Below are 27,098 nucleotides of genomic sequence, written 5' to 3'. Positions count from 1 at the left end.
AAAACTGCTTTGCATCCCCTAATAAAAAGCTGTTCTAAAAGAACTGACAGCTGAAGTACACCTTTACCTCGATATAACACTGTCCTTGGGAGCCAAAAAATCTTACCATGTTCTAGGTGAAACTGCATTATATTGAACTTGCTTTGATCCGCCGGAGTGCGCAGCCCTCCCCCACCTCCCTCCGGAGCAGTGCTTTATTGCATTATATCCAAATTCGTGTTATATCGGGTCGCATTATATCGGGATAGACGTGTAGTGGGACAGTTTGAAATTGTCAAAGATTACTGCACATATGAAATCTGGTGATGAATGGTTAGATTTTTGTCTCATAGGGAGTGCAAACAAAGGAAGATTAGTTGTTTAAACCAAACTTTGCACCTTACACTAATCACCCAGGACTGAAAATGTTGTATGGAAGCATTTTATAAGATATATAAACCTCAATTTGAAACAAAAAATCAACTTGCATAACATAAGACATACATTTAGGAGAAACCACAAATTTGGTATGTTAAACATAACTTGTGCTTTGCTTTCAGTTGACTTGTCTTCAAACGGTTCACAGTGTATGTAACCATACTAATACTTTGTTCATGGAAATACTGATTATACACTCAAAGCATGACATCTGCAATCACATCACATCATTCTAAAGGAACAGAATGATTGTCAAAAAGTGACGTGTTTATCATTGTGAGACTAAGCCAGTTATCCACTTTATATGGGTTCACTCTATAGCTCTTCAAAGATATAGAATATGTCTCAAGAAATAAATGCAGGGCTTGCTATAGCAATCGTATATCAAAATGACAACAAATATGGTAACAGGTTCTTCTGGAAATAGTGCTGTTAAGTTCAATAAGCCTGTTGCTTGAAAGGTTATGAATGTGAGATTTTTCCAGTATAGCCCTTTCCATATTATTCCTTTTTAGTAAAAGAGCTAACTCAGCTATTCTCAGACAGTGGGCCATAGCTCTTTGGGGAGAGGTGTCTATGACACTTGTTATAGGGTCTGCAAATAACAAGTTCTTATGCGGCAAAAAGGGCTAATGTGACCCTTGGATGTATAAACTGGTGGTAGTGAGAAGAGTAGGGAGTGATTTTACCTTTGAATATGGCAGGGATCGGCAACCCTAAATGTAGTCCAACTTTACCTGTTGATTCTGTCATAGATTTTCTAGTGGAGAGTTCAAGTAGGACATAAGAGGTACAATATAGTTACACTGCTCTACAACCAAAATGCTTCTGAAATAAATGTAGTCCAACTTTACCTGCAGCATTGGCAGGTTCAGCCTATCGCAGTTCCCACTGGCTGTGGTTCACCGTTCCAGGCCAATGGGGGCTGTGGGAAGCAGCACGGGCAGAGGGATGTGCTGGCCGCTGCTTCCCACAGCCCTCATTGGCCTGGAACAGCAAGCTGCAGACAGTGGGAACTGTGATCGGCCGAACCTGCGGGATGCAGCAGGTAAACAAACTGTCCTGGCCCGCCAGCGGATTTCCCTGAGAGCCGCATGCCAAAGGTTGCCAGTCCCTGGTATATGGCATTCACGAGACCAATACTGGAGTACTGCATACAGTTCTGGTGTCTGCATTTTAAGAGAGGATCTTGAAAAACAGGAGATAGTGCAGGAAAGAGCCACAGATATTACTCAAGGGCTGAAGAAAATGCCTTACGGTGAGAGACAAAGAGCTCAATCTGTGTAGTTTATGACAAGGAATATTGAGAGGTGACTTGATTACAGTGTAAAAGCACCTTCACAGAGAGAAAACACCAGGTATTAAAGGGCTCTTTAATGTAGTGGAGAAAGGCTTCAGAAGAACCAACGCATAGAAGTGTAAGCCAGACAAATTTAAATTAGAAAATCAGACAAAAATTTTTAAAAGCGAGGATGAACAAGTAAGAACACAAAAACCTAAAAGTCTTTATATATCTGTGTTGCTTATCTGTTCAAAGTGCCATGAAACTATGGTCCGTTACTATTATTTATTATCTATGAAATCAACAGGGGCCAAAAAAATGGCTGAATAGAAAGGTGTCTAGTTTGAGAGCCACTTGACTCATGTCCTTCTACAAGATGGGTCAATATGCTTCTGGATTATTGTTGTGAGGTTTGAGAGAAGCCTTCAGTTTAAAATAATCTCATGTGGGATGCTCACAAACAAACAAGATAAAATACGACATCTGAAGCCAGTTGACCATATAGATGGACCTGTGCATATGAAACAAATCAGACAGAAAATACACTGCTACGTCGATAGAACACTGTCCTCGGGAGCCAAAAAATCTTACCGCATTATAGGTGAAACCGCGTTATATTGAACTTGCTTTGATCCACCAGAATGCACAGCACCCCCACCCCCAGGACACTGCTTTACCACGTTATATCTGAATTCCTGTTATATTGGGACACGTTATATCGAGGTAGAGGTGTATACTGGTGAGGAAAGGGATATAGCTTTCAATGTATTTATTTTCATAAGTCAAAATAAATAAAATAGAAATAAAGGTTCCTGTCCCAGATTCTAAGCAGTTTTGGCAATATTTAACACAAAGCACAAATATGACAACAAATCATCCACAAGTTTTGCCACATACTGACTATAACTAGCCAACTAGTAAGAAAAAACCCACACACTCTACCCTCAAACAAAAACCCTTCTTCAAAAGGCCTGGTACAAAAGATGGATTTTGCAAGGTTTTCTGAAGGTGAACAAGCTATTTCCAATACAAATAGAGGTGAGGTCCAAAGCTGATGGGCTCTCACTGAGAATGCCCTACCAGCAGCCTCCCCTCTCACACACAGAGAGCTCCAGTAGCTCTGCTTACAGCTCTCAGAGCCTTCCAAAAGTGCGTTTAATATGAACAACAAAAAAACTGAGAAGAAAAACAATATTGGCTATGAAGTGAGCAGAGTGGATAATATAATAATTCACAAAAATGGGATTGAGAGCAATGCAAAGAAGAAATGTATTGAGTCAATTCCTTATTTATGTATTATATTACATACATATTCAGGGCCAAATTCTGTTTTCAGTTACTTGTGCTTAAATTCATGCCACGCTAAAACAAAAATTGATAGCAGAATATATCCCTAAGAAAATATCACCACAACTTTATGGACATTCTGGTGATGTGTGTGTGTGTTTTCTTATTTAAGAGATTGTTACAGCTAATATACTTACATGTTGCTTGCAGAGCTGCCTATGACATTATGAAAAAGTGAAGTTCTATACAGGAAAAATCTTCAAAAATGTTTAAATATGAAATTTAACAAAATATCCTCAGTCCATAAAACACTATGGTTTTGCTCAATAACCACTATTCATTTTAAATTGAACATTAGAAAGATTATCTGATCCATCTTTAATCCATGCAAAGTATGGCTAAAATCTACAACGATGGGGGCCCTGTAATTTTGTGTGATAAGACCAAACAAGTTAGCCGGGTTTTCGGTATGTTTTGTGAATCCTCTGCCACAAAATGATCTCATGCTGTGTTTTGCCATTTAATTATGCTATGATCCATTGTTTAGTAATTGTTACTTACTGTACATTCAGTAAGATTATTTGCCCCAAAGGCCTTTGTGGTACCACACTATAATTTTTAGTTTATTCATTCATTTCCATATACTGTTGGCACTTGAAATATTAACTTCAGAGGTTCTTGCAGGATTTTAGCAATTCTACTGAAACCATTAACAGTGAACTATGTACATAAGTGTTGATTCTGTCATAGATTTTCTAGTGGAGAGTTCAAGTAGGACATAAGAGGTACAATATAGTTACACTGCTCTACAACCAAAATGCTTCTGAAATAAATGTAGTCCAACTTTACTAACTCTGGGTCACAGAGAATGAAAATGTTGATTGGCTCTAGTTTTCAAGATATGCTATTGGGTCAGTATATACGACCCTTGACTTGGGAATGGCGGAGGATAAGTGAGTTATAAAGGGAAGGGATCTCAGTTTAAACCAGAAATGACTAAAATACATCTTTGACTGGATCTATGAATAAATCTATGACTGGGTTTGGACAGTACTTGCTTTTTAGGCAAAACAATGAATGATGCAATCTGAAGCTGGTATTGTGTCATACATGATATGAATTGCATCATGTTATTCCTAGAAGTCACGGATGATGCAATCATAACGAAGCTTACATCACTCTGCTGAACAAATTGACCTATATCAGCTCTAGAAATCATACAGTGTCGTGCTCTCTTATTTGTCAGTGTTTGATTTTGCAAAGGGACACATTTCTGTTTAGCCAAAGTGAGCAGAGATGCCTCGTACTTGCGTGAACAGTGCAGATAACTTCTGCTATGTTTGTGGTGAAGTGACTTTTGCATCACAAAAGCACAGTCTAACCACTATGGTTAAGAAAGCATATCACCTTTCTTTTGGCTGCAAAATTGGAGATCAGGACAAGAGGTGGGCCCCACATACATGCTGCAACACTTGTGCAACAAATCTTCGCCAGTAGTTGAACAGGAAAAGGAAATCTATGCCTTTTGCAGTGCCAATGATTTGGAGAGAGCCAACAGATCATCCCAGCAATTGTTACTTCTGCATGGTGCCTCCAGTTGGGAAAGGTGTGTCAAAGAAGAAAAAGTGGACTGTGCATTATCCAAACATTCCATCAGCTAGACGCCCAGTACCCCACGGAGAAGGACTGCCGGTTCCTGATGCACCAGAATCATTCTCACTTGAGTCAGACAAGGAAGAGGAAGAGGAAGAGGATGAAACTTCTGGTCCTGAACCATCAATGTCACAGGACCCACATTTTCTCCCATCCTCCTCCTTTGAACCACACCTCATAACACAAGGTGAACTGAATGACCTCGTCAGGGATTTGGAACTACCCAAGAGTAAGGCAGAGCTGTTGGGCTCCAGACTACAGCAGTGGAATCTCTTGGCAGGCTATCAGGGCAAATGGAGACCATCAATGCTTGCAGACTATTGCTGGACAGTCACAAGAGATGCTCCATTTAATGAACACAAGAGACAAGCCAAGAAGCGCCGAATAGACACTGAATAGGACTAAACTATGTACAGAATAGTTTTTTGTCTTTTGTTTCATAATAAATTTTATTTATATAACCCTTTTGCTGATTTTTAAAGTGTTACATAAACAGGACAGGTGAAATATTATCATGTAAAGCAACCATAAACACATGAAAAGTCCTAGGTTTACAATTTATGATTAAAACTCTACTATCTAACAATATACATAGACATAAAATGTAAAAGCTTAAATATCTTAGAAACAGTAGCCAATCAGTTGTTTTAATTGTCATATTTGAATTCAGCACATCAAAATACATAATAAATATCACATTTTACCTCTGAAGCAGACGACTTCTCAAAAATTGTAGACCAGTGTTATATGCAGGCCAGTAACTCTTTCCCATAGTATTTTAACTGCCACAAATGATAACACAGTAAAATCGTAACAGTTCCATTAACACTTTAGGGTAGTTAATGGGTCATAACTGTTCTACTGACTTTGCATTCAGAATGAATGAACCAGGGATCCCATTCTAGGTCAATGGAAGATTCCCTTTCACTACCCCAATAGAGACATCTCATATTTCAAGCACCTGCTTTGAATCAGAACTGAACAGTTACAATAACAATCAATTCAATATTTTCTTTGTCATTCTTCCTTTAAATGGGACACTCTTAAGGTTAGTAGGCTTTAGTTTTAACTTCAGTCAACAGCGGACCCATCTACGTGGAAATATCTTTAGGATAGGTTACATGTATTTCCCGCCTAAACCATTCATTCTAGGCTGCAAGGAATATTGAAGAAAAGTCCGTTCAGATCAGGGATCGGCAACCTTGGCACGCGGCCTGCTAGGGTAAGCCCCCTGGCGGGCTGGGCCAGTTTGTTTACCTGCGGTGTCTGCAGGTTCGGCCGATCATGGCTCCCATGGGCCGCGGTTCGCCATCCCAGGCCAATGTGGGCTGCGGGAAGCGACGCGGGCCGAGGGATGTGCTGGCCGACACTTCCCACCACCCTCAGTGGCCTGGAGCGGCAAACTACTACATACTAGCTCCAATTGACGTAGCGCAAGTTTGTCTACCTGCATTGGGAACCACACCTCCCAGCTTCAGTGTAGACTTACTTAGGGCAACAGTAATGTAAAGATTAAAGCACAATGATGCCTCAAAGTTTCCTTTTTTTTTTTTTGCCTTTTAAAACTAACTCTTCTTCTTATATTTTCAAAGGGGCAGAAAAAGATTTAATCATGGAACTCCTATTAAAATTCCCTCACCCCTTTCAAAATTTCTAATTAAAGAAATTCAACTGGTTTCTTTTTGTCCTAGCTGGCAACTAGGTTTTGAATCAAAGTAACTATTCTGTAGGTTTACTGGCTTTTGGAACTATCAGAAGAAATCAGTGGAACTTCTAATGGAATCAACAGGACTTTCCATTAGCATTTCAAGCAATGCTTTCAAATTTACCTCTTAAGATAATTAAAATGCATTTCTGTGTGTCTATCTACTGCATAAAGTATATTTTATTTTTGATTTACTTGTGCTTACTCTTACTTTTCATACCCTGTCTAGAAATTCAATAGCTCATCACGGTCTACAAAACATTCAGAAGTACTTTTCATTCTTTATAGCTTATATACACAACATTCAGAATTCATCATTGACACAGTATTTGTGACTTGAAAAGATATCTAATCCAATAATGTCTACGCAGTTGCTGATTTTAACTTGAAGCCCTTCAGTACTCAAAGCATATGTAAAGCCAGAAAAATATTTCTACACTTCTTTTTCATCACCACCTCCAGAACAGGATTGTAATCGATCATTTGTAATTCATGCATTATTTAAAGGATGCCGCAGCATTGTGCCATATATCACTCCTCTGTAAAGCAATCATGTCTACATAGAAATCTGTTTTTCAATTATAATGAGCCTGCATTAAAGCTGTATTCTTATTTTTCAATTTATAACACATAACAATAGTAAATTTTTGTTTTCCAAATAAATGAATAATGGGTTTTCCATGATGTCATGAGATGCATTGTTTTCTAGAGTAAACTAATATAGAATATCTTTACTTCAGACAGTATAAATAAGAAATGTCAGGTATTTCATACTGAAAACAATTGCTTAAACAACATAATATCACTTCCTGACAAAAGAACTTAAACAATCAATATTCTTTTGCCAGATTTTATTATCAGAGCAAGACAGTCACAATTAAAGTTGCATTATGGTGATGTATCAAGAGCCCTGAACAGGATTCAGCAGTCTTGCATATAAGTATACTCCAGTAGAAAACTTCTACAGTATTTAATAGGGATGAAACTAACCCTATACTAAATCCTAAAGGACTTTTCTATAAGTGTTGTAATTTTGCTTATGGTAATTGATATAAAATTAACAGATATGTTCATCCTTCAATACATCATACTTAACTTACCATTAATTTATTTTTTTACAAACCTTGCGCACAAACCTGAGAGGTCCGGGGCACCCTCAAATCCTGTTGGTAGGAATGATACCAACATTGAAGGTGTTCAGCAACGTGCCCACTCAGCCCCAAGAACTTTTAAAAGAAGAGCAGGGCACAAGCTTAATGTTGGCTAAACTGCTAGATTTGTTAATATAAAAAAATGCTGCCAGGAACAGCAGATTCTAAGTCTATTTCCATGAAGAAGAGTTCTTCCTTCACATTCTATCCATTTTTCTTTCTGTTCTTTCCCCCTACTTCTTTGCCCTCTGTATCTCAGCTGTTATGATGGAACCAAAAGTGATCACTTCTCTGCAGATCTGATCATTTCTCAAACTTCTTACTAACTCACCATTACATTAGGGCTGGTTAATCGAATGCACTCCCTTTGAAATGTACTTACCGGTACATTATCTACCATGTCAAATTAGCAAATTCAAAAAAATCAAGTCGATTTGCAAACCACAGATTGTCCCAATTCATTATCATATGACACTTGGTCAGCTGACAGATTGTAAATTAACATTTTATCTTCTGTTGTACCCTTCTTAGCATAGTAATTACTATAAAAACTCTAATCAGCAAAGTCATAAAATAACTAACACTGATGTTTTTTATTTGAAGAAGACCTTGTGAAACACATTACATCCCCACCTGTAAAAAGAAATTTCAGGATTTGCTCAGCTTCCAAAAGCTACCAAGGCAGGAAGCTTTCTTAAATTTAAACAGTGATCAGCTATCCAAATTCCTTACTGATTCTTTGCTTCTTACTATTATTGAACTGAAGTAATCAATGTGCTTTATATTTACCTACAGCTGTAAGTGTTTTGCTGAAATGATCTCTGAAATACCTGCAGATGACCTTAAAAGGAAAGACTAATTCCTGTAGTATCAATTTCCACAATGTTCCAAGCTGTATTTTCCACAGGGTTTATAATTAAGAATGCTTTTGATTGTGAAATTGGGACTCTTTTGTGTGGAGTTAAGCTGCCAATGAATGCACCTACTGGATCAGGCCCATGGGGCAAGATAGGAACAGGAACACTTATCAATCCTTGGTTTTTGGATAGCATTATGGCATAGGCATGAACGGGGTGTCTAGGTGCCTAGACTGAGGCACTTGTACGCATACCCAGAGACAGAACTTGGGCACCTAGAGAGCTTTTATAGTGCAACATTAAGTGCTTACAGGGTTAGGCTACAGTTGAGATATAGCCTACTTTTATTATCTGTGTATTTCTCTCCATAGTCTAATTTGCTACTAAAAGCTGCCATACAGAAATGGTTGCCATATTAAATTTCTTTTGAGGGAAGGTACATGAGGGTTCCAGAGAGAACATTGCCCCTGTCTTCTTATCAGAGGCAAGTCAAATTTGTGCGAGCGACAGCTTGGTTGCTGGTTGTGAGTTAAGAGAGAGGCTGCAGTTTCTGCTCATAGGAGATGCCACAGAAGATATGAGACAGAGAGCAAAGAGATCTGGAGGTAATCAGTGATGTGTGATATATGATTTAAAACAACAGTAAATGGAGACGGTCATATTTAACAGGATCATTTTGCTTTTACCCTGCAGTTTTGAACACCAGTTCTAAAACATGGACACACTACAGAATGTACAATGGTTCACAGAAGGGCTGACTCTAATCTTATAGATGTAAGTCAGATCATCAGATAAGGATGTTGTCCCAAAAGGCCATTCCCATGCACTAAACATTATCTTCTGCCTCCCACGGAGATCAAGGGAGCATAGCCTTCCCAAGCTCTACTTTGAACAGCATAACAGACATCACCACAAAAAAAGCACTCTCAAAATAGACAAAAAACACACAACAAAATCCCACCCTGAGTTATTGTTATTATGTAATGTCTTCTGTCTAATGTTTGCTTTGACGTTCTGCCGAGTAACACCAAACAGTCCATCGACTGGAACTGCAGGAGGAGATTAAATTTGATATCAGAATTTCTCCAAAAAGCAGAAGTCCTTTCTCTAAATTAGGAGGTGCTTTTTAATCACTACCAACACTCTCCGAGCAGAATGGTTTTATTCTAATTTTAGCTACATTCCTGTCCAGGAAAAAAAAAGATCAGTTCACTAAAAAGAGGGTCTTTTAAAAAAACTAAAAGTGATTAACATTCTTCATGTTTTCTCTCCATCCTAACTTAATGTTCTCTCCTCACACCGTAAACAGGGCTACAGCTAATAATTTTGCATGTTAACACCTAAATTTATGCAATGTAAGTACTGAAGATGCAAGAACGAACAACTTCAGACTTGCCAACTTGCGGATGGATCTGATCAAGTTTACATACCAACAATCCAGATGTTTGATAGAAAAGACATTTAGTGAAGACAAAGATTTTTTTGGGGCTATTTTTGGTGTTTAGTTTCTCACAATTTTGTCAGGGATATTGTGTGCTGAAAAAGGGGCAGTGATAGTTCATGCAACAGGAAGCACAAGGGAATAGAACAGTTTAAAAACAGCCCAAGTAAAAAGAAGGAGGACATAAAAAATCATGTACGCTATATAACCAATGTGTCTTTCAAAACCCAAACATTGTAACATTGCTTGCCCCTCTAGTTGCAGGACATTTTGAATATCAGCTAATTTTTGCACATGGCATAAAGCAGTAAGGGAGTGTAAGATCAAACAGAGGATTCTACTTTAATTGCAGTATATGTCTATAATATTAGTGTTTTCAAATAATCATTATTTTATGAAAGGTGATAACTCCACTTCATTTAAAGTAAATATTAATCATAATATAGAGGCAACCTTGCAGTGCTATCTGAGTTTTATAGCAGACCCCATGTTTAATAGAGTCGGGATCCTTTCAGACACTGAATTGTCCAAACAGACAAATGGTGTTTGTAAGTGTCGTAATAAGGGTCAATATAGTATTATTTTACATTCTTTAATACTTTGTCTATCCATTGTTTAAAAATTGCATCTTTCCAGTCATACAGGTATTGTCAGCTCTCTTCTCCCTTGTAAAATAAGTCTGTCTCTACATTTCAAAATAAACCTCTCTGCAGCAGTATTTCCCAGCAGCAGCAAACTCAGTTCCTTAAGGAAACAGCTGTCTTACATGCCAACACTGTGTTCAGAAATTCATTATAACAACAGTTATACAAAAATATCTTGAAGTCAAATTCCAAGCTCCAACAAACTTGGAAACTATAAGCTTTTAGATGTGACCATATGAAGCTCATTTACTTCTGTTATCACTTGGAACAAAGCAGTTACCTTAACTGACCCAGTCAAAGAGAAAATGCTGAGTAGCAATCCTCTGAGTTCTGCACACAGAGATTGGTACTTGATCTTTATCACAGGGGTTTGGGAAAAGAGGGTGGGGGTAGGAAAAGGGACCAGTCGAGTTTGTGCTTTCTTTTAACAGAATGTTGGGCATCATTAAGAAAGGGATAAATAATAAGAAAGGAAATATCATATTGTCTCCATACAAATCCATGCTATGCCCACATCTTGAATACTGTGTGCAGATGTGGTTGCCCCATCTCAAAAAAGATATACTGGAACTTGAAAAGGTTCAGAAAAGGGCAACAAAAATTATTAGAGATATGGAACAGCTTCCGTATGATGCGAGATTAATACGACTGGGACTTTTCAGCTTGGTAAAGAGATGACTAAGGGGGGATATGAAAGAGGTCTATAAAATCATGACTGGTGTGGAGAAAGTAAATAAGGAAGTGTTATTTTCTCCTCATAACACAAGAACTAGGGATCACCAAATGAAATTCATAGGCAGCAGGTTTAAAGCAAACAAAGGGAAGTATTTCTGCACACAATGCACAGTCAATCTGTGAAACTCTTTGCCAGAGGATGTTGTGAAGGCCAAGACTATAACAGGGTTCAAAAAAGAACTAGATAAATTCATGGAGGAGGATGGTGTCCTTAGCTTCTGTTTGCCAGAAGCTGGGAATGAACAACAGGGAATGGATCACTTGATGATCATCTGTTCTGTTCACTCCCTCTGAGGCACCTGGCATTGGCTACTGTCGGAAGACAGGATACTGGGCTAGATGGACTTTTGCTCTGACCCAGTATGGCCGTTCTTATGCTCTGTTAGCCTTAATCACAGTAAATAGCATGACACTCCAATCTATTTTAGGATTTTATACTGCTGCCTATCTGCTGTCTGTCCCAGGCCAATGGGGGCTGCGGGAAGCGGAGCAGGCTGAGGGATGTGCTAGCTGCGGCTTCCCATCATCCCCATTGGCCTGGGACAGCAAACTGTGGCCAGTGGGAGCCGCGATCTGCTGAGCCTGCCAACACAGGAGGTAAACAAACTGGCCTGGCCCGCCAGGGTTCTTACCCTGGCGAGCTGCGTGCCAGAGGTTGCCGATCCCTGCTGTAGTATCTGAGCACCTTTCATTCGAAACTGAAAGCAATAATTAAGTCCCTAAGGCCAGGTCCAGACTAGAGCTTTAAATCGATTTTAAGAGCTCTAAATCGATTTAAAGCTGTAACCGTGCACACTACAGAGTGCATAAAATCGATTTTAAGGGTCCCTAAAATCGATTTTGGAACTCCATCAAAACGAGAGGAGTAACCCCAAAATCGATTTTTTAAAATCGATTTTATGATAGTGTGGACGGCCATCGAAGTTAATGGCCTCCGGGACGTATCCCACAGTGCTCTAGTGGCCACTCTACACAGGTAAAGGTACTCTTCTGCTGGCCAGGTAAACAGGAAAAGCCCCGGGAAGTTTGAAATTCCATTTCCTGCTTGCACAGCGTGGAGCTCTCAGCAGCAGAGAGAAGAATGCAGTCTCCTGAAAATAGGAAAAGAGCTCCAGCATGGAGCACACAGGAGTTACTCGATCTGATAGCTGTATGGGGAGAAGAGTCAGTGCTTTCAGAACTGCGCTCGAGCAGACGAAATGAGAAAACCTTTGAAAAAATTTCTAATGCCATGCGGGAGAGGGGACATACCAGGGACTCGTTACAGTGCCGAGTGAAAGTGAAAGAGCTCAGACAGGCGTATCAGAAGACCAAAGCAGCAAAGGGCAGGTCAGGCTCTGCCCCCAAAACATGCCGGTTCTACGACGAGCTTAACGCAATATTGGGGAACAGCGCAACGACGAACCCCCCCTTGTCTGTTGATTCAGAGGTGGGCGTCGTGATTCCTGCAACTACGGAAGATTTATTTGATGGCGATGATCAGTATGATGAGGACCAAGAGGAGGAGGCTCCAGCAGAGAGCACAGAGCATTTTATCCCCCCAAACAGCCAGGATCTTTTCCTCACCCTTACTGAGGTTCCCTGCCAGCCATCTCAAGGCAGTACTCCAGAAAATGAAGCTGAGGGACCGTCCTCTGGTGAGTGTAATTTTTTTTACTAAAAGCTTCGGTTTAATGTAAGCCTTTTTTACTGGGTGCTTCAAATCACTACCTGTACTTAGAGTCACTGACCAAGTAGATTAAAAACCTTTCCTAAAACAGTGACCCATGAGGTGGTTTTTAGAAAAGTCTCCATTGTTACAGGGCGGATTCATCCTGCTTGTTCGGGGAACGCGAGAGCAAACCGCGGGAAGCTACTCTTCTTCCCTGCTTTGCTCTCGCGTTCCCCGAACAAGCAGGGCTCCTTGCCTGCGGTTTGCTGGGTGGTTCGGGGAACGCGAGAGCAAACCGCGGGAAGCTACTCTTCTTCCCTGCTTTGCTCTCGCGTTCCCCGAACAAGCAGGGCTCCTTGCCTGCGGTTTGCTGGGTGGTTCGGGGAACACGAGAGCAAACCGCGGGAAGCTACTCTCCTTCCCTGCTTTGCTCTCGCGTTCCCCGAACAAGCAGGGCTCCTTGCCTGCGGTTTGCTGGGTGGTTCGGGGAACGCGAGAGCAAATCGCGGGAAGCTACTCTCCTTCCCTGCTTTGCTCTCGCGTTCCCCGAACAAGCAGGGCTCCTTGCCTGCGGTTTGCTGGGTGGTTCGGGGAACGCGAGAGCAAACCGCGGGAAGCTACTCTTCTTCCCTGCTTTGCTCTCGCGTTCCCCGAACCACCCAGCAAACCGCAGGCAAGGAGCCCTGCTTGTTCGGGGAACGCGAGAGCAAACCAGGGAAGGAGAGTAGCTTGATTACCAGTACAATCTACTACAGGGATTACTAGCCATTATTAACTTACCATTTTCTCCGGACATGGTCTGTGTGCTCCCCTGACCTGCGTCTGAGCAGAACTCTCTGTCCTCAGCCACAAGCAATAAGTATTAAAGGAATCCTAAGGTGACCTTGTGGTAAAGTAAAATGTTCAAAGTTCGGTAACAAGCACAGGTCAGTGAGGGGAGAGACTGTATGCATGGTTGTGTGAAATGTGTCTCTTATGATTCTTTTATCACTCTTTCCAAACCCCACCCCCCCACACACAGCTGCACATTTCTCCAGCCTCCCTCTCGCTTCTCATCTACGTGGGGGGGGGTATCATAAGAAGACTGAGGAAAAGGAGGACGCGTGAGGACATGTTCACCGAAATTATGGCAGTAACCCGTACAGAGAGAGCTCAGCAGGGAGACTGGAAGCAATTGGTCGCAAAGTACAGGGAGGCTGCCAGTCAACGCGAAGACAGGAGGGACGCCAAAAATGATGTCAGGTGGCAGGAAGATCAGCGCTGGCGAGCAGCAACTCTGGATCTTCTTCGTGATCAGACTGACATCCTCCGCGATATGCTGCAAGAGCTCCGTGGTTTCAGAATGCCCCTACAGCCCGTGTATAACCTCCCTCAGTACTCACCCTGTCCCACACCTTCCAGAACCAGGCGTGTAAGAACGCGTGGGGGAAGGCTCTCTGCACCAGCCCCCTCCACCGCTGCGGACACTCCAACCAGAAGGCTTTCATTAGATTGAAAAGCCCTTTGTGTCCTGTTTTTTCCCTCCTCTAATGATCCAAACTTCTACCATGGCACCTTTGCCTATTTTTTACTCTCAGGTCATGCTATTAAGGCAGTGTGACTGTAGATTGGTAATGAACTAAAGCAAGCAGCTTTGGAAAGCTGCACGGAAGCTAGTTATCAGCATCAGGATTTGACAATTGGGGATATGGGCAATACAGGGAAAACAAAGAAAGCAGCCATACCGTAACCTGGTCCATGAGAATTCTTGTTCTGTCTTCTCTGATGCACTTTCTTCTTTCAAACCTCCCTCCCCCTTCCTCCAAACCTCCCTCGCTCCGTCCCCCATAGAACAATGAGTTATGAAATTTCATGCACAGTATTGTAACAACAAGCATTATGCTTGATTGATGAAAGGGTCTGATTTTAAATAAAGAACACAATTCTTGTAACAAATAGTAGTAACTTTATTTTCAATAAAAAAGCAGTTAAGGAAGGTTGCAGGTACTGTGCCTAGCAGCAGACGGAAGCAGCTAATGGTGGAGGTAGGTAATAATTGGGAAATACAGAATTATATGTTTTCCAATGGACAGCTCTTGCAAGTAACCTAAGCAAGCAATTGAGGAATGCTGCAGGCAAAGTATCTTGCAGCAGCAACACCGCATAGACGGGGAGGGCAGCAATCAATTGAAAGGAAAATCAGCATTCAAACTGTACCCTGGCCCATGAGGAAGCTACTTTTCAGTGCTTCTCTGATGCGCACAGCATCCTGGTGAGATCTTCTAATTGCCCTGGTGTCCGGCTGCGCATAATCAGCGGCCAGGTGGTTTACCTCAGTCTCCCACCCCGCTATAAAGGCCTCCCCTTTGCTCTCACAGAGATTGTGGAGCACACAGCAAGCAGCAATGACAAAGGGGATATTGGTTTGGCTAAGATCTGAGCGAGTAAGAAGCGTTCGCCATCTCGCCTTAAGCCTGCCAAATGCACATTCTACCACCATTCTGCACTTGCTCAGCCTGTAATTAAACAACTCCTGAGCACTGTCAAGGCTGCCTGTGTATGGCTTCATTAGCCAGGGCATCAAGGGGTAGGCTGGGTCCCCAAGGATAACAATAGGCATTTGGACATCTCCAACTGTTATTCTCTGATCAGGGAAGTAGGTCCCTTGCTGCAGCCGTTTAAACAGTGTAGTGCTCCTGAAGACACGTGCGTCGTGAACCCTTCCTGGCCATCCCACGTGGATGTTGGTGAAACGTCCCTTGTGATCCACCAGGGCTTGCAGAACCATCGAAAAGTACCCCTTGCGGTTAATGTACTGGGCACCCTGGTGTTCCGGTGCCAAAATAGGGATGTGGGTTCCATCTATGGCCCCCCCACAGTTAGGGAATCCCATTGCAGCAAAGCCATCCACAATGGCCTGCACGTTTCCCAGAGTCACAACCTTTCGAAGCAGCAGCTTAATGATTGCTTTGGATACTTCCAGCACAGCAGCCCCCACAGTAGATTTGCCCACTCCAAATTGATTACCGACTGACCGGTAGCTGTCTGGCGTTGCAAGCTTCCATATGGCTATTGCCACTCGCTTTTCCACTGTGAGGGCTGCTCTCATCCTGGTATTATGCCGCTTCAGGACAGGAGAAAGCGAGTCACAAAGTTCAAAGAAAGTGCTCTTACGCATGCGAAAGTTCCGCAGCCACTGCGAATCATCCCACACCTGCAGGACTATGCGGTCCCACCAGTCAGTGCTTGTTTCCCGTGCCCAAAAGCGGCGCGGAACGGGTAGAACCTCACCCATAACCGTCAGGAGCTCCAACGTGCAGGGGCCCGGGGAGTCAGAAAACTCGTTCTCCAGTTCGTCATCGCTGTCGTCCCCGCATTCAAGCATTCTCTCTTGCATTTCTGCATCATGGGTCAGCAGTGATAGAACGAGAATGCGTGAATTATTTACAGCATTCGCGATCAAGGACAAGAGCAGACCTGGATCCATGCTTGCTGCAAAATGGCGTTTCCCTCACTGCAGCCAGTAAAAACAGCGCGAACTGACTGTGTGCCGTTTACAGGAAGGGGGGGGGGGGCTGTACCCAGAACCACCCAGGACGGGGACTTTGATCCCATCATGCACTGGGCTAGTAACCCATAATTCCAAAGGGCAGGGACCCGTGCAGGAACTGTGGGATAGGTACCCAGAGTGCAACGCTCAGGGAAAAGATGGACGCCAGGGAACATGGACGCTCAACATCGATGTAAGTAGCCCTAGTGTGGACGCGCAAAATCGATTTTATAAAGCCTGCTTTATAAAATCGATTTTAATAACATCGATTTTACCCTGTAGTGTGGACGTGGGCTAAGAGAGTCTTTGGCTCTCATCCCTTTCTGGGGTAAAATCTCAGATTTTGTTGTTGCTGTTCTTGGTTTGTCAATTGTATGGTTTGTTTAAAACAATTTCTAGAGGTACTCCTCTACCTCAATATAACGCTGTCCTCGGGTGCCAAAAAATCTTCCCGTGTTAAAGGTGAAACCGCATTATATTGAACTTGCTTTGATCCACCAGAGTGCGCAGCCCCGCCCCCCAGGAGCGCCACTTTACTGCATTATATCTGAACTCATGTTATATCAGGTCACGTTATATCCGGGTAGAGGTGTATTAGGATAGATGTGGAATCAATGTTGTGAGTGCCATTTTTGCTATGGTAGAAAGGATTTCTCAAAGAGACAGTAACTGCTTGTAGAGTAAGGTGCTACTCAGTGTGAGCAAATTTATCTGACCTTTAGTAATTCCATCAGATAGTAACATTATTCAAATCTAGAAAATGCCCCAATCCAAAGCAGGAACAATAGAGTAAACCACATGTGACACTTCTGGAGTAAATTGAGATGCTTAAAAAACAAATCAGGAAAACATTTAAGAAGAGAAGTTAGCTCATTTGTAAGCCTTCCTGTTCCCTCCTAAACACATTTTCAGACCATCATCATATATTCCAGAAAAATTTTACCAGGGCTTAAAATAACGGGTGTAACAATTCAGGCAGTTTGGTTATTGTTTGTCAAAGTTCTAAGAAGAGAGTTTAAAAAACAGGATTATAATGAAGGCTTGTTTCCATTCAGCGTATGGTACAGAGTAATACCTCTGACATTTCCTGGAGGTATCCTGGGTTGTGAAGCACTTTGCTACCACCTAGTCTTAGTGTGAGGAAGCCTTGAACATACCTGCCATGAGTCAGCTCCCCAACTCCTCCAGCCATAGGCAACACAAATACTTCTGTGTAGACCTACACAGGGCTTGCTCTCTCTCTCCAGGTTAGCAAAAGGCATACTCCAACCCCTGAACCTTCTGAGCATCTCCCTGGAGTGTTTAGCCCCTGGTCTACTGGACACTCACAGTATTTACAGATTCACTGCTTCCAAAGAAGCAGTACACACCAGCTCACTAGTTTTACCTCAGATCACCACTCTGCTTGACTGACAGCACTTGGATATATTTACAGTGAAAACAAGTAAAAGTAAAGTATAGAGCAAGCAGAAGTATAAGAAACAAATGGTTACATATAAAATAATATCAGACAATCCATGAAAGGAACCTGCCTGCTACATGTTACCTCCTGGTTATCTCCGTTAAGAACGTAATTTTCAGTATAGACATAACTCCTTAAACATTATTTGTACACACATTTCACAGTGATAATGATGATCAGTGGGCTACTGGATCTTGGTAAAGACTTCACATGCCACCTCTTAGTGAATTATTTTGCATATACCCAACCCAGGAGATCCTTGTAAAATCTTACGCAACCCCTTTGTCCTCTGCCAGTGGGAAATAAGTGGTCCCTGGATCACAACATCTCTTCATAATAATTTTTTTTATTAGACTGTCCATTATTAAGCTAATGTAGCCTGGCTCTTGTTTCAACAGAGATCATGTACCATGCTGTAACATGTAAAATGCTTAACTTCCAATATTAGCTTAAAAAAAGAGGAGCACTGTATCATATTATTCATACATTATAAAGATATTATTTTCCAAATCCATTTGTCACATTTCTCTTCTATTCTTGCTAGTTGTTTGTTTAACTGACAAAATCACTAAATTTCAAATGAATAAGCGGACTTAAATATGAAAACTAACATCTTCTGACTGAACTACAATTTGAAATGTCAATTCCAGACAAATAAATGAGTAAAACTCATAAGGGCATAATTTATTAACACTGCCAAATTCATTACTCCTGAATTTCTTCTTCTAATAATGACATAGAGTTGGTCCTCAAGAGCTTATACTAATCAGACACATACACATGACAAAGAACAGAAGGATCACTCAAGCTCTGCTGACCGAGTCTAGTTTTTACATCTGTTCTGAATTTGCTGCTGAAAGCTAGTAAAACCTTAGAGAAACTGAAATCCTATTGTAAAGATAGCAGATCATATCCTCAGAGAGATTCACAGGACCTCCCTTTCTCCTAACATGAAAAAGAGGAGCTTTCTGTAAGGTCTTGGAGAGGTATGCTGAAATTATTTGAAAACAAATATTTTCCCCCACATTGTTGATGAGACATTTCACTCTTATTAGGCCACTAATCTAGATTTAGAAGTAGATTCACCTATGGAGAGGAAAAGCAACATGATCTCAGGTTCATTGTATTTGAAATTGTATTTCAAAGCTGTGCTAAACAAATCAGTCAGAGAGCATCATCCAAGCAGTACACCCACATTCACAACCTTTCTTTACCTAATGATAATTACAGACTGCACTACAGACAGCCTTTAATAAACACCATCAAGTTTAGAAGAAAGATAGCTGTAGGGACCATCTGTTGCCATGGAAATATCTTCAAGCCACAGTGTCCTCTGCTCTAAACATTACCTTCACATTAACCTATTATTATGATTTTCTGGGTATATTAGTACAAATTATGGGCTAATACACCCCAATCGGATTGTTATAAATGACATTGGATCCCAGGCTATAAAACATTCCAAAAAACAGGGAACACATATTTTACAGAAAGCACTAGCTATTGACTAACACACTTTCCATTATCCCAGCTCAGCTGAGTTCTTCCCTCATTGTAGTATATGCAAGCTGTAGAGTGCTCTCAAATTCATGGGCATGAATGCTCTCAGCACCTCACAGGATTGAGTCCCAGAAAGATTGTTTCAGAACTCTCCATCTGCATTTCCTTCAAGGCTAGTGAGCGATTTACTAAACACAAATAGACAAAACCAACCAAACAAAACACCAAATTCATTCAATGCACAGGATAAACAGCAATCAGTGAATGAGACAGTGGGTTCAATGTTTTAGATATATTATCTTCACTTTTCAGTGCCTGATCCTGTTTCATTCATTACACATCATTCAACTGCTTCATGGAAAGAAGCATGGGTGTTTGAAACCTGTAACTCATTCGTGTCCTACACACTGAGGATCAGTGCTCAGCTGGTGTAAATTGGCATAGCTCCACTGAAGTCCACAACTCAGCATAGCACTATGGATGTCAATGGAGCTATGGTGACTGACACCAGCTGAGGAACTGACCCTGAATGAAGTAGCAGTCATGTGGGTTAAAAACCCCAGGGACACACTAGTTGGGGCAGCCTGAACTCCACTTCCATTCCCTGCCAGGAGAGCTTAATGCAATTGCATTACTATGGCTTATCCTTCTAGGCGCTGGTCCTAGAAACTCTCCTTTCCTATGAAAGTTCCACACCCTGGGGCTTCACGAAAATTTTTTTTACCAAGTCAAAGTCTGGATTACCAATTTAGCAAATTCTGCAATAATCTGAGAAGGGAGATGTGCACAGCACATCCATCCCCACTCTAACTCAGTTCTCTCCTAAGAAGTTTGCACCAAAAGACAGAATATAGAAGAAAGTCAGTTACAAAGTTTAATTAAAGTGTAAACTTTGCTCAGCATCACTACCAACAGTGATACCTGATAAGCAGCAGAAACAAGACGGGGAGGGGAGTTGTACACTAAAATATTATTTCTGAATTTAAAAAAAACAAAACAAAGTTCTCTCTATATCTCAACTTCAATTTAGTTAATTAACATCAATCTGATAATTGCAAAGAAACAATCCAGCAGCATTTGGATGTACCTCTGGTTGCATTTCTGGCATCTCAAACTTCAATTGTATTTTGCCAAGAACAATGAACCTGTTTAAGAAAATAACTATAGTTCCACTAGCACTATTCATATAAATGAAAAATATCCCTCTGATTTGTCAGAGGTTTTTATTTTAAAGTACACACAGAAGCAGAGTTTTAAAACAATATATTTTCCATGTAATCAAACCCTGAGGCAATGAAAAACTTTGTAAATGGATAATGGCCAAAAAAATAAATGTATAAAATAATACAGTTCCTAAGCTTGAGGGCTTCACATTCAGAATCTTACCACTGAAACAGAACTTGCTGCCTGACATGCAATAAATTCATAACAAGGAAGACTTGTATTGATTATATAAAGATGGTGATTATAGGCAAACCCTGTCATTTGATACCTAACATTCTTGGATCTTTGTTATTAAAACATTTAGCATTTCAAATGTCTAAAAAATATTTTTTAAAAAAATCAGATTTTTTTTCTGTTGTCCTTCCATGCTTTCTCGTCTATCAGTAATACAAGCACATAGTCTAACTTCAGTTATGATCCACATAGACAACTTTAGAGCCACAAACTGCTCTACTTGCACAGTATCTTTCTATGTATACCAAATGAGAAAAGTGTAAGTTCAGATATTCTGTCACACTGAGGATTGTATTACATTAATATTACACCTGGAAACAAGGTACATTCCATTCCAGCACAAATCTAGTTAATAGACTGTATAAATATTAGAATGATTGTGTTTCAAGAGCTGGTTTGATGAAAGGAAAAAGGAAGAATTTTTTTGCTTTTATGCAAGTTTATATTTTTTTCTGATCAAAACAAACCTTCTGCTCATCTTTGCTCCCATCAGGTAAGGTGTTGGGCTTTGTATATTTGTCAGCCCTCAAAAATCATTATGCATCACCTTCAGTATTAACAATCTGCAGGTCATCCCCTCACTCCCACCTGTTCAGCCTCACAGTCTACAAATGAGGTAATTAGTTACATCTGTACAACTTGAAGACCATTCCAAATACTTTGACAGTAACTTGGGATTGGTCAAACTGATGGCTATACTTGAAGAGAGGGCTTGCACAAGTGTGAGAGCAAAAGGGGCATTCACAATCTTTATAACTTGACATGATGTGTTAAAAGGAAAGAATTGTAGTCTAGGTTGAAATACGAAAGGTTGGTGGTTAGCAACTGAACATATTTCATTTGTAGACTGTAGTTTGATATGAAGTCAATAAGGCACTATAAATATACACAATGCCATATTTAGTCACTTTTCAGAGCAGAACTGCATTAAGTCCACTTAAACTTCAGCTAGTGCAGCATGTGTCTTCCAGTTTATTTAACACTTTGTCACAGGGAGCAAATACATGTCTGTGCTTTGTACAATGAATTGACTTCTAATTCAGTTCTGGGTGCAATTTAAGGTGGTGTTTTCACTCTATATATTCTTCAATAAGTGGATGCTTGTTACTTTAGACAAACACTCTCCTCATGTTCTTCCAGGATAGTTAAGACCAGGTAAGGTTCTCAGGCTAAAAACTGACCAGGGGACTACAGGCAGGATATTTGGGGGAAGGATCCTTTCACTGGTTAATAGAGCCCAAGATTTTTAGCCTTCAGGGCATGATGCAAAATTCTTCTATTTATTCAAACTTTTTTTTCCTGAAGTGGTGAGTTGGTGACAATTTTAAGATTTATTTGGGAGGAATCTAACTGAGGCTTCTAAATTAAATTAATCTCTTTAACTAAGTGGTCCAATTTGTTCATTGCTTTTTGTGCTGTAAATCTAACATGCTGTGTAGCTAGTCCAGCCTGCATATCGCTCCGCCACAGTCTCTTGCAAATGTTGGAAGAGCAGTTTCATTCTAGACCAGGACTTCACCAGCCTCAGACCTGGGCCAACAAAATTCCTGATGGCCAGTATCAAGTTGTCTCCCCAGAGTCAAGAAGGAAAGCCCAAAAGTTGAATCATAAGATGAAAACACAGACTTATGAGTTGCTACTCTCTCTGTGTCATCCTTAACAGGAAATAAGGAAGGGAGTTGGAAGAGATAATAGTCCAAGGAAATATCAAGCTACTCTATATAAAAACATAAAACTGGCCATATTGGGTCAGACCAATGGTCCTTCCAACCCAGTATCATGACGTCCAACAGTGGCCAGTGCCAAAAGCTTTAGAGGGAATGAACTGGGCAGGATAATTAGCAGTGATCCATCCCCTGTCATCCAGTCTCACCATCTGGTTTAGGGACATCCCGAGCTTGTGGTTGCACCATCTTGGCTAATAAGTTATTGATGGGCTTATCTTCCATGAACTTATCTAATTATTTTTAGAACAAAGTTATATCAAGGGTCTTTTTGTTTTAAACTTGCCCCCTATTAATTTCAGAGTGACCTCTGGTTCTTGTGTTATGTGAAGGGGCAAATAAAATCCTTATTCACTTTCTTCACATCATTTATGTGACCTTTATCATATTCCCCGCTTAGTCTCTTTTCTAGGCTTTTTAATCTCTCCTCATGTGGAAGCTATTCTATACCCCTAATCATTTTTGTTGCCCTTCTCTATAGCTTCTCCAATTCTCATATATCTTTTTTTTAGTTGGGGTGAACAGAACTGCATACAATATTCAAATTGTGGGCATACATGGCTTTATATAGGGACATTATGATATTTTCTGTATTATTATTTATCCTGTTACTGTTAGATTTTGACTGCCCCTGCACATTTCAAAGAATTCGCCACAATGACTCCAAAATCTCTTTCTTGAGTGGTAACAGCTAATTTAGGCCTCATTATTTTATATATATAGTTGGGATTATGTTTTCCAATGTGCATTACTCTGCATTTATCACTAATAATTTTCATCTGCCATTTTATTGCCCAGTCACCAAGTTTTGTGATACCCCTTTGTAAACCTTCACAGTCAGCTTTGTATTCAGCTATCTTGAATAATTTTGTGTCATCTGAAAACTTTGTCACCTTATTGCTTATCCCTTTTTCCAGATCATTGCTGAATATGTTGAACAGCATTGGTCCCAGTACACATCCCTGTGGCACCCCATTATTTGCCTCTCTCCACTGTGAAAATTGATTCCTACCCTTTGTTTCCTGTCCTTTAATCAGTCACTGATTCAAGAGAGGACCTTCCCTCTTACCCCATGACTCCTCACTTTGCTTAAGAGCCTTTAGTGAGGGACCTTGTCAAAGACTTTCTGAATGTCCAAGTACACTATATCCACTGGATCACCCTTGTTCACACATTTGTTGAATTCTAACAGAAATTCAAAGAATTCTAATAGATTGATGAGGCATGATTTCCCTTTAAGAAAGCCATGTTTACGCTTCCTCAACAAATCCTGTTCATCTATATGTCTGATAATTCTGTTCTTTTCTGTAGTTTCAACCAATTTTCCTAGTATTGAAGTTAGGCTTACCGGCCTAAATTGCCAGGATCGCCTCTGTAGCATTTTTTTAAAATCGGCATTACATTAGCTATCCTCCAGTCACCTAGTACAGAGGATGACTTAAGTGATAGGTTACATACCACATTTAGTAGTTCTACAATTTCATATCTGAGTTCCTTCAGAACTGTTGAGTGAATACCATCTGGTCCTGGTAACTTATTGCTGTTTAGTTTATCAATTTGTTCCAAATCTCCACTATTGACACTTCAATTTGGGAAAATGCCTCAGACTTGTCACCTAAAAAGAATGGGTCAGGTGTAGGAATCTCTCTCACATCCTCTGCAGTGAAGACCGATGAAAAGAATTCATTTAGCTTCTCCACAACAGCCTTGTCTTCCTTGAGTGCTATTTTAGCATCTCAATAATTCAGTGGCCCCACTGATTGTTTGGCAGACTTCCTCCTTCTAGTGTACATAAAAAATTATTGCCGTTGAGTTTTTGTAGCTTTTGCTAGTTGCTCTTCAAATTCTTTTTGGCCTGCCTAATTATACTTTTTCACTTGACTTGCCAGAGTTTACGCTCCTTTCTATTTACTCAGTAGGATTTGACCTCCAATTTTTAAAGGATTCCTTTTTGCCTCTAACCATCTCTTACTACTTTTTTATTTTGGGAGTATACATTAATTTGAGCCTCTGCTGCAGTGTTTTAAAAAAGTTTCAATGGAACTTGCATGCATTTCACTCTTGTGACTGTTTCTTTTAATTTCTGTTTAATTAGTTTCCTCATTTTCAAGTTAAATGCTATTGTGGCGGGCTTCTTTGTTACCCCCCCAACACACACACACACACACACACAAAATTTAATTACATTATGGTCACTATTACCGAGCAGTTCCACTATATTCACCTTTTGGACCAGATCTTGTGTGATACACAAGCCTAACTCAAGAATTGCCTCTCCCCTTGTTGGTTCCAGAACTAGCTGCTCCAAGAAGCAGTCATTAATGAAGTCTAGGAACCAGATCTGTCCTGTGCATTGTACTACGCAGGTGGTAATGGAAGGAGAAATGGGATAGGAGTGATGGTTTACGAAAAACTGAATAAAAGTGTTCAGGAAGTCATCAGGCTGAATCATTATTTAATGGCTCTCCGAACACAAGTGAAGGAGTCAGTTATTTTTGTTATCAGTATATGACGCAAAACAAGGTTGCCTTGAGGATAGAAGGAAGATGTCAGGCAGCACCTGAACAACCTAGCAGATATGATTAGAACAGAGAAATTACTGCTCATCCTGGGAGATTTCAATGCTCATTTAGGCTCAAGTCGATCAGGTTATGAACAGATGCTGGGATAGTATACAGTGGGATCGCAGAACACAGAGATTGTTACATTGTTTAATCAGTGGGTGATTGCCAAAACTTGGTTTAAGAATAGAGAAAATAATCTTTATACATATCAAAGCAGCAGAGCAAACATGCAAATAGATTTCTTGCTAACCTGAATGAACTAGACGAAAATAGCTACGGATTGTAATGTTATCCTGAGAGAAACAGCTGCACCCCAACACACCCCATTTCTGGTGATGTTGTGATTGGCAAATGAGCTCAGAGTGAGCTTCGCATCAGGATGTGGCGACTGCTTGGCATGACTGCAGACAAGTTTCGGGAGACAATTGCAAGGTTTTGCGCCAAGAGATACACAAACTGGAACAGCAGAACAGGAGTGCTGTATCTTCATGAAGGTATTGATTTGAGAAGCTGAGATGCTATGAGAAAATGCTAAGCTGGGTAGACACTATCTACTGAGAAATGGTGGTGGAAGAAAGAGGTGAAGAGAGCAGTAAGAAATAAGAAACAAAATGGAGTGATCACACCATTTATAAAAGATGTAGGAAGCAGACTGCTTGTAACAGAACACACGGTATGTAACCGATGGTGAGAATACTGTGAGAGTCTATTTAATGAGGAGAACCTTTTATATACCATCATATGAACCAATAATTACAAATGCTGATGAGCTTCCAAAGGCAGACATCAAGGCAGCACTGTTGAAGATGGCACCTGGAAAAGCAGCAGCTCTGGATGAAAACACATCAAAAATTAGGGTAGATAAAAATCAATGATTAAAAAAAATATTTTAAAAAAATCAGATTTTTTTGATAAAATGCTTTGAGGGGGAAAAAAACTATCATTTTAATTAAGATACATTATAGCTCAAGGATCTCTCATCATGGAATAGGGATTATAAATTCTAATTCTATAGTATGAGACAATATATTCATGTAATGTTTAAGAAAAGTTTTGTAAATGAGTTCCAATAGTTTATTGATTAGGGACCCAAATTATGGGGTTCCAAGGGCTTCTGTACAGATTATTTAGGCTAATCTTTCTATCTACATAATAGGACTCAGTGCTCAGTCTAGAAGATACCATCAGAGATGCTTAGTTTTTCAGTTCTCAAACTGTGGATTTGTGTCTCCAGAGATAACGTGCTTGTTAAGAGCAAAAAAATAAAGTAAATAAATAAATAATATATAGAGGTCAGAAATAACAGACATCAACCCTATTATCCCTCTGCAAAGTTGTGTACACACAGTCAGTCCCTTACCTCTCTCTAAAAGTGCAAAGTTTCAAAAAGTTCAATGAATAGAAGATTGCTGGAGGTGGAACAGATCTGTACAAGGTGAAGAAGTCAAGAGATAAATGTGAGAAGGGAAGGACAGGCAGTAAAAACAAAAGTGAAACTGCTGGAGCAGCATATTCCAGAAGTCTTGAGGTCTTTCTGAGTGTATCCTTCATTGATTTGAGATCTACCATACCATTCTCTCACTAGAAGGGAAAACCTATAATGGCAGCAGGCCATAAAAGAGACCCAGTTTGGGAATATTTTAATGAAGTTCCCCTACCTGTGGGTAAGACAGGCAAGTGTGCAAAATGCAAACAGTGCAAGAAAGAAATGCAAGGCCTGGCTGCCCAAATGAAACAACATCATGAGAAGTGTTCCTTCTCAGGTGGAAGCTGCGTTGAAGATGATGAAAGGAACATGTCTGAACATGCAGGATCTTCAGGTTGGTAAACTTTTTTATTTCATACTTCTTTCTTAAGGACTGCCTGTCTTCCTTCTGAACTATTCTTGAATTCTCAGGTTTGAACAAAAAAAAATATAGTTGTTACTCCATGGCAGGGGTAGGCAACCTATGGCACGTGTTCCAAAGGCAGCACGCAAGCTGATTTTCAGTCGCACTCACACTGTTCGAGCCATGGCCACCAGTCTGGGGGGCTCTGA

The 27,098-nt window shown here is 40.5% G+C and overlaps 2 protein-coding genes across 5 annotated transcripts in view; one reads left to right on the top strand and one right to left on the bottom strand.

Annotated features, from left to right (window-relative positions):
• KLF12 (KLF transcription factor 12) overlaps positions 1-27,098 on the bottom strand; it is a 367,145-nt gene that overhangs the window by 158,334 nt on the left and 181,713 nt on the right. The window lies entirely within an intron of this gene.
• Positions 12,239-14,339, top strand: LOC127050105 (zinc finger and SCAN domain-containing protein 29-like). The gene is made up of 2 exons (XM_050951637.1): positions 12,239-12,809; positions 13,845-14,339. The coding sequence occupies exons 1-2, from the start codon at positions 12,254-12,256 to the stop codon at positions 13,928-13,930; spliced, it is 642 nt and encodes a 213-aa protein (XP_050807594.1). The 5' UTR covers positions 12,239-12,253; the 3' UTR covers positions 13,931-14,339.

This window comes from Gopherus flavomarginatus, chromosome 1 (assembly GCF_025201925.1).
Source record: "Gopherus flavomarginatus isolate rGopFla2 chromosome 1, rGopFla2.mat.asm, whole genome shotgun sequence".
Lineage (NCBI taxonomy): Eukaryota > Metazoa > Chordata > Testudines > Testudinidae > Gopherus > Gopherus flavomarginatus.
The sequence above is the reverse complement of the archived record's forward strand: the minus strand, read 5'-3'. Positions and strand labels throughout refer to the sequence as shown.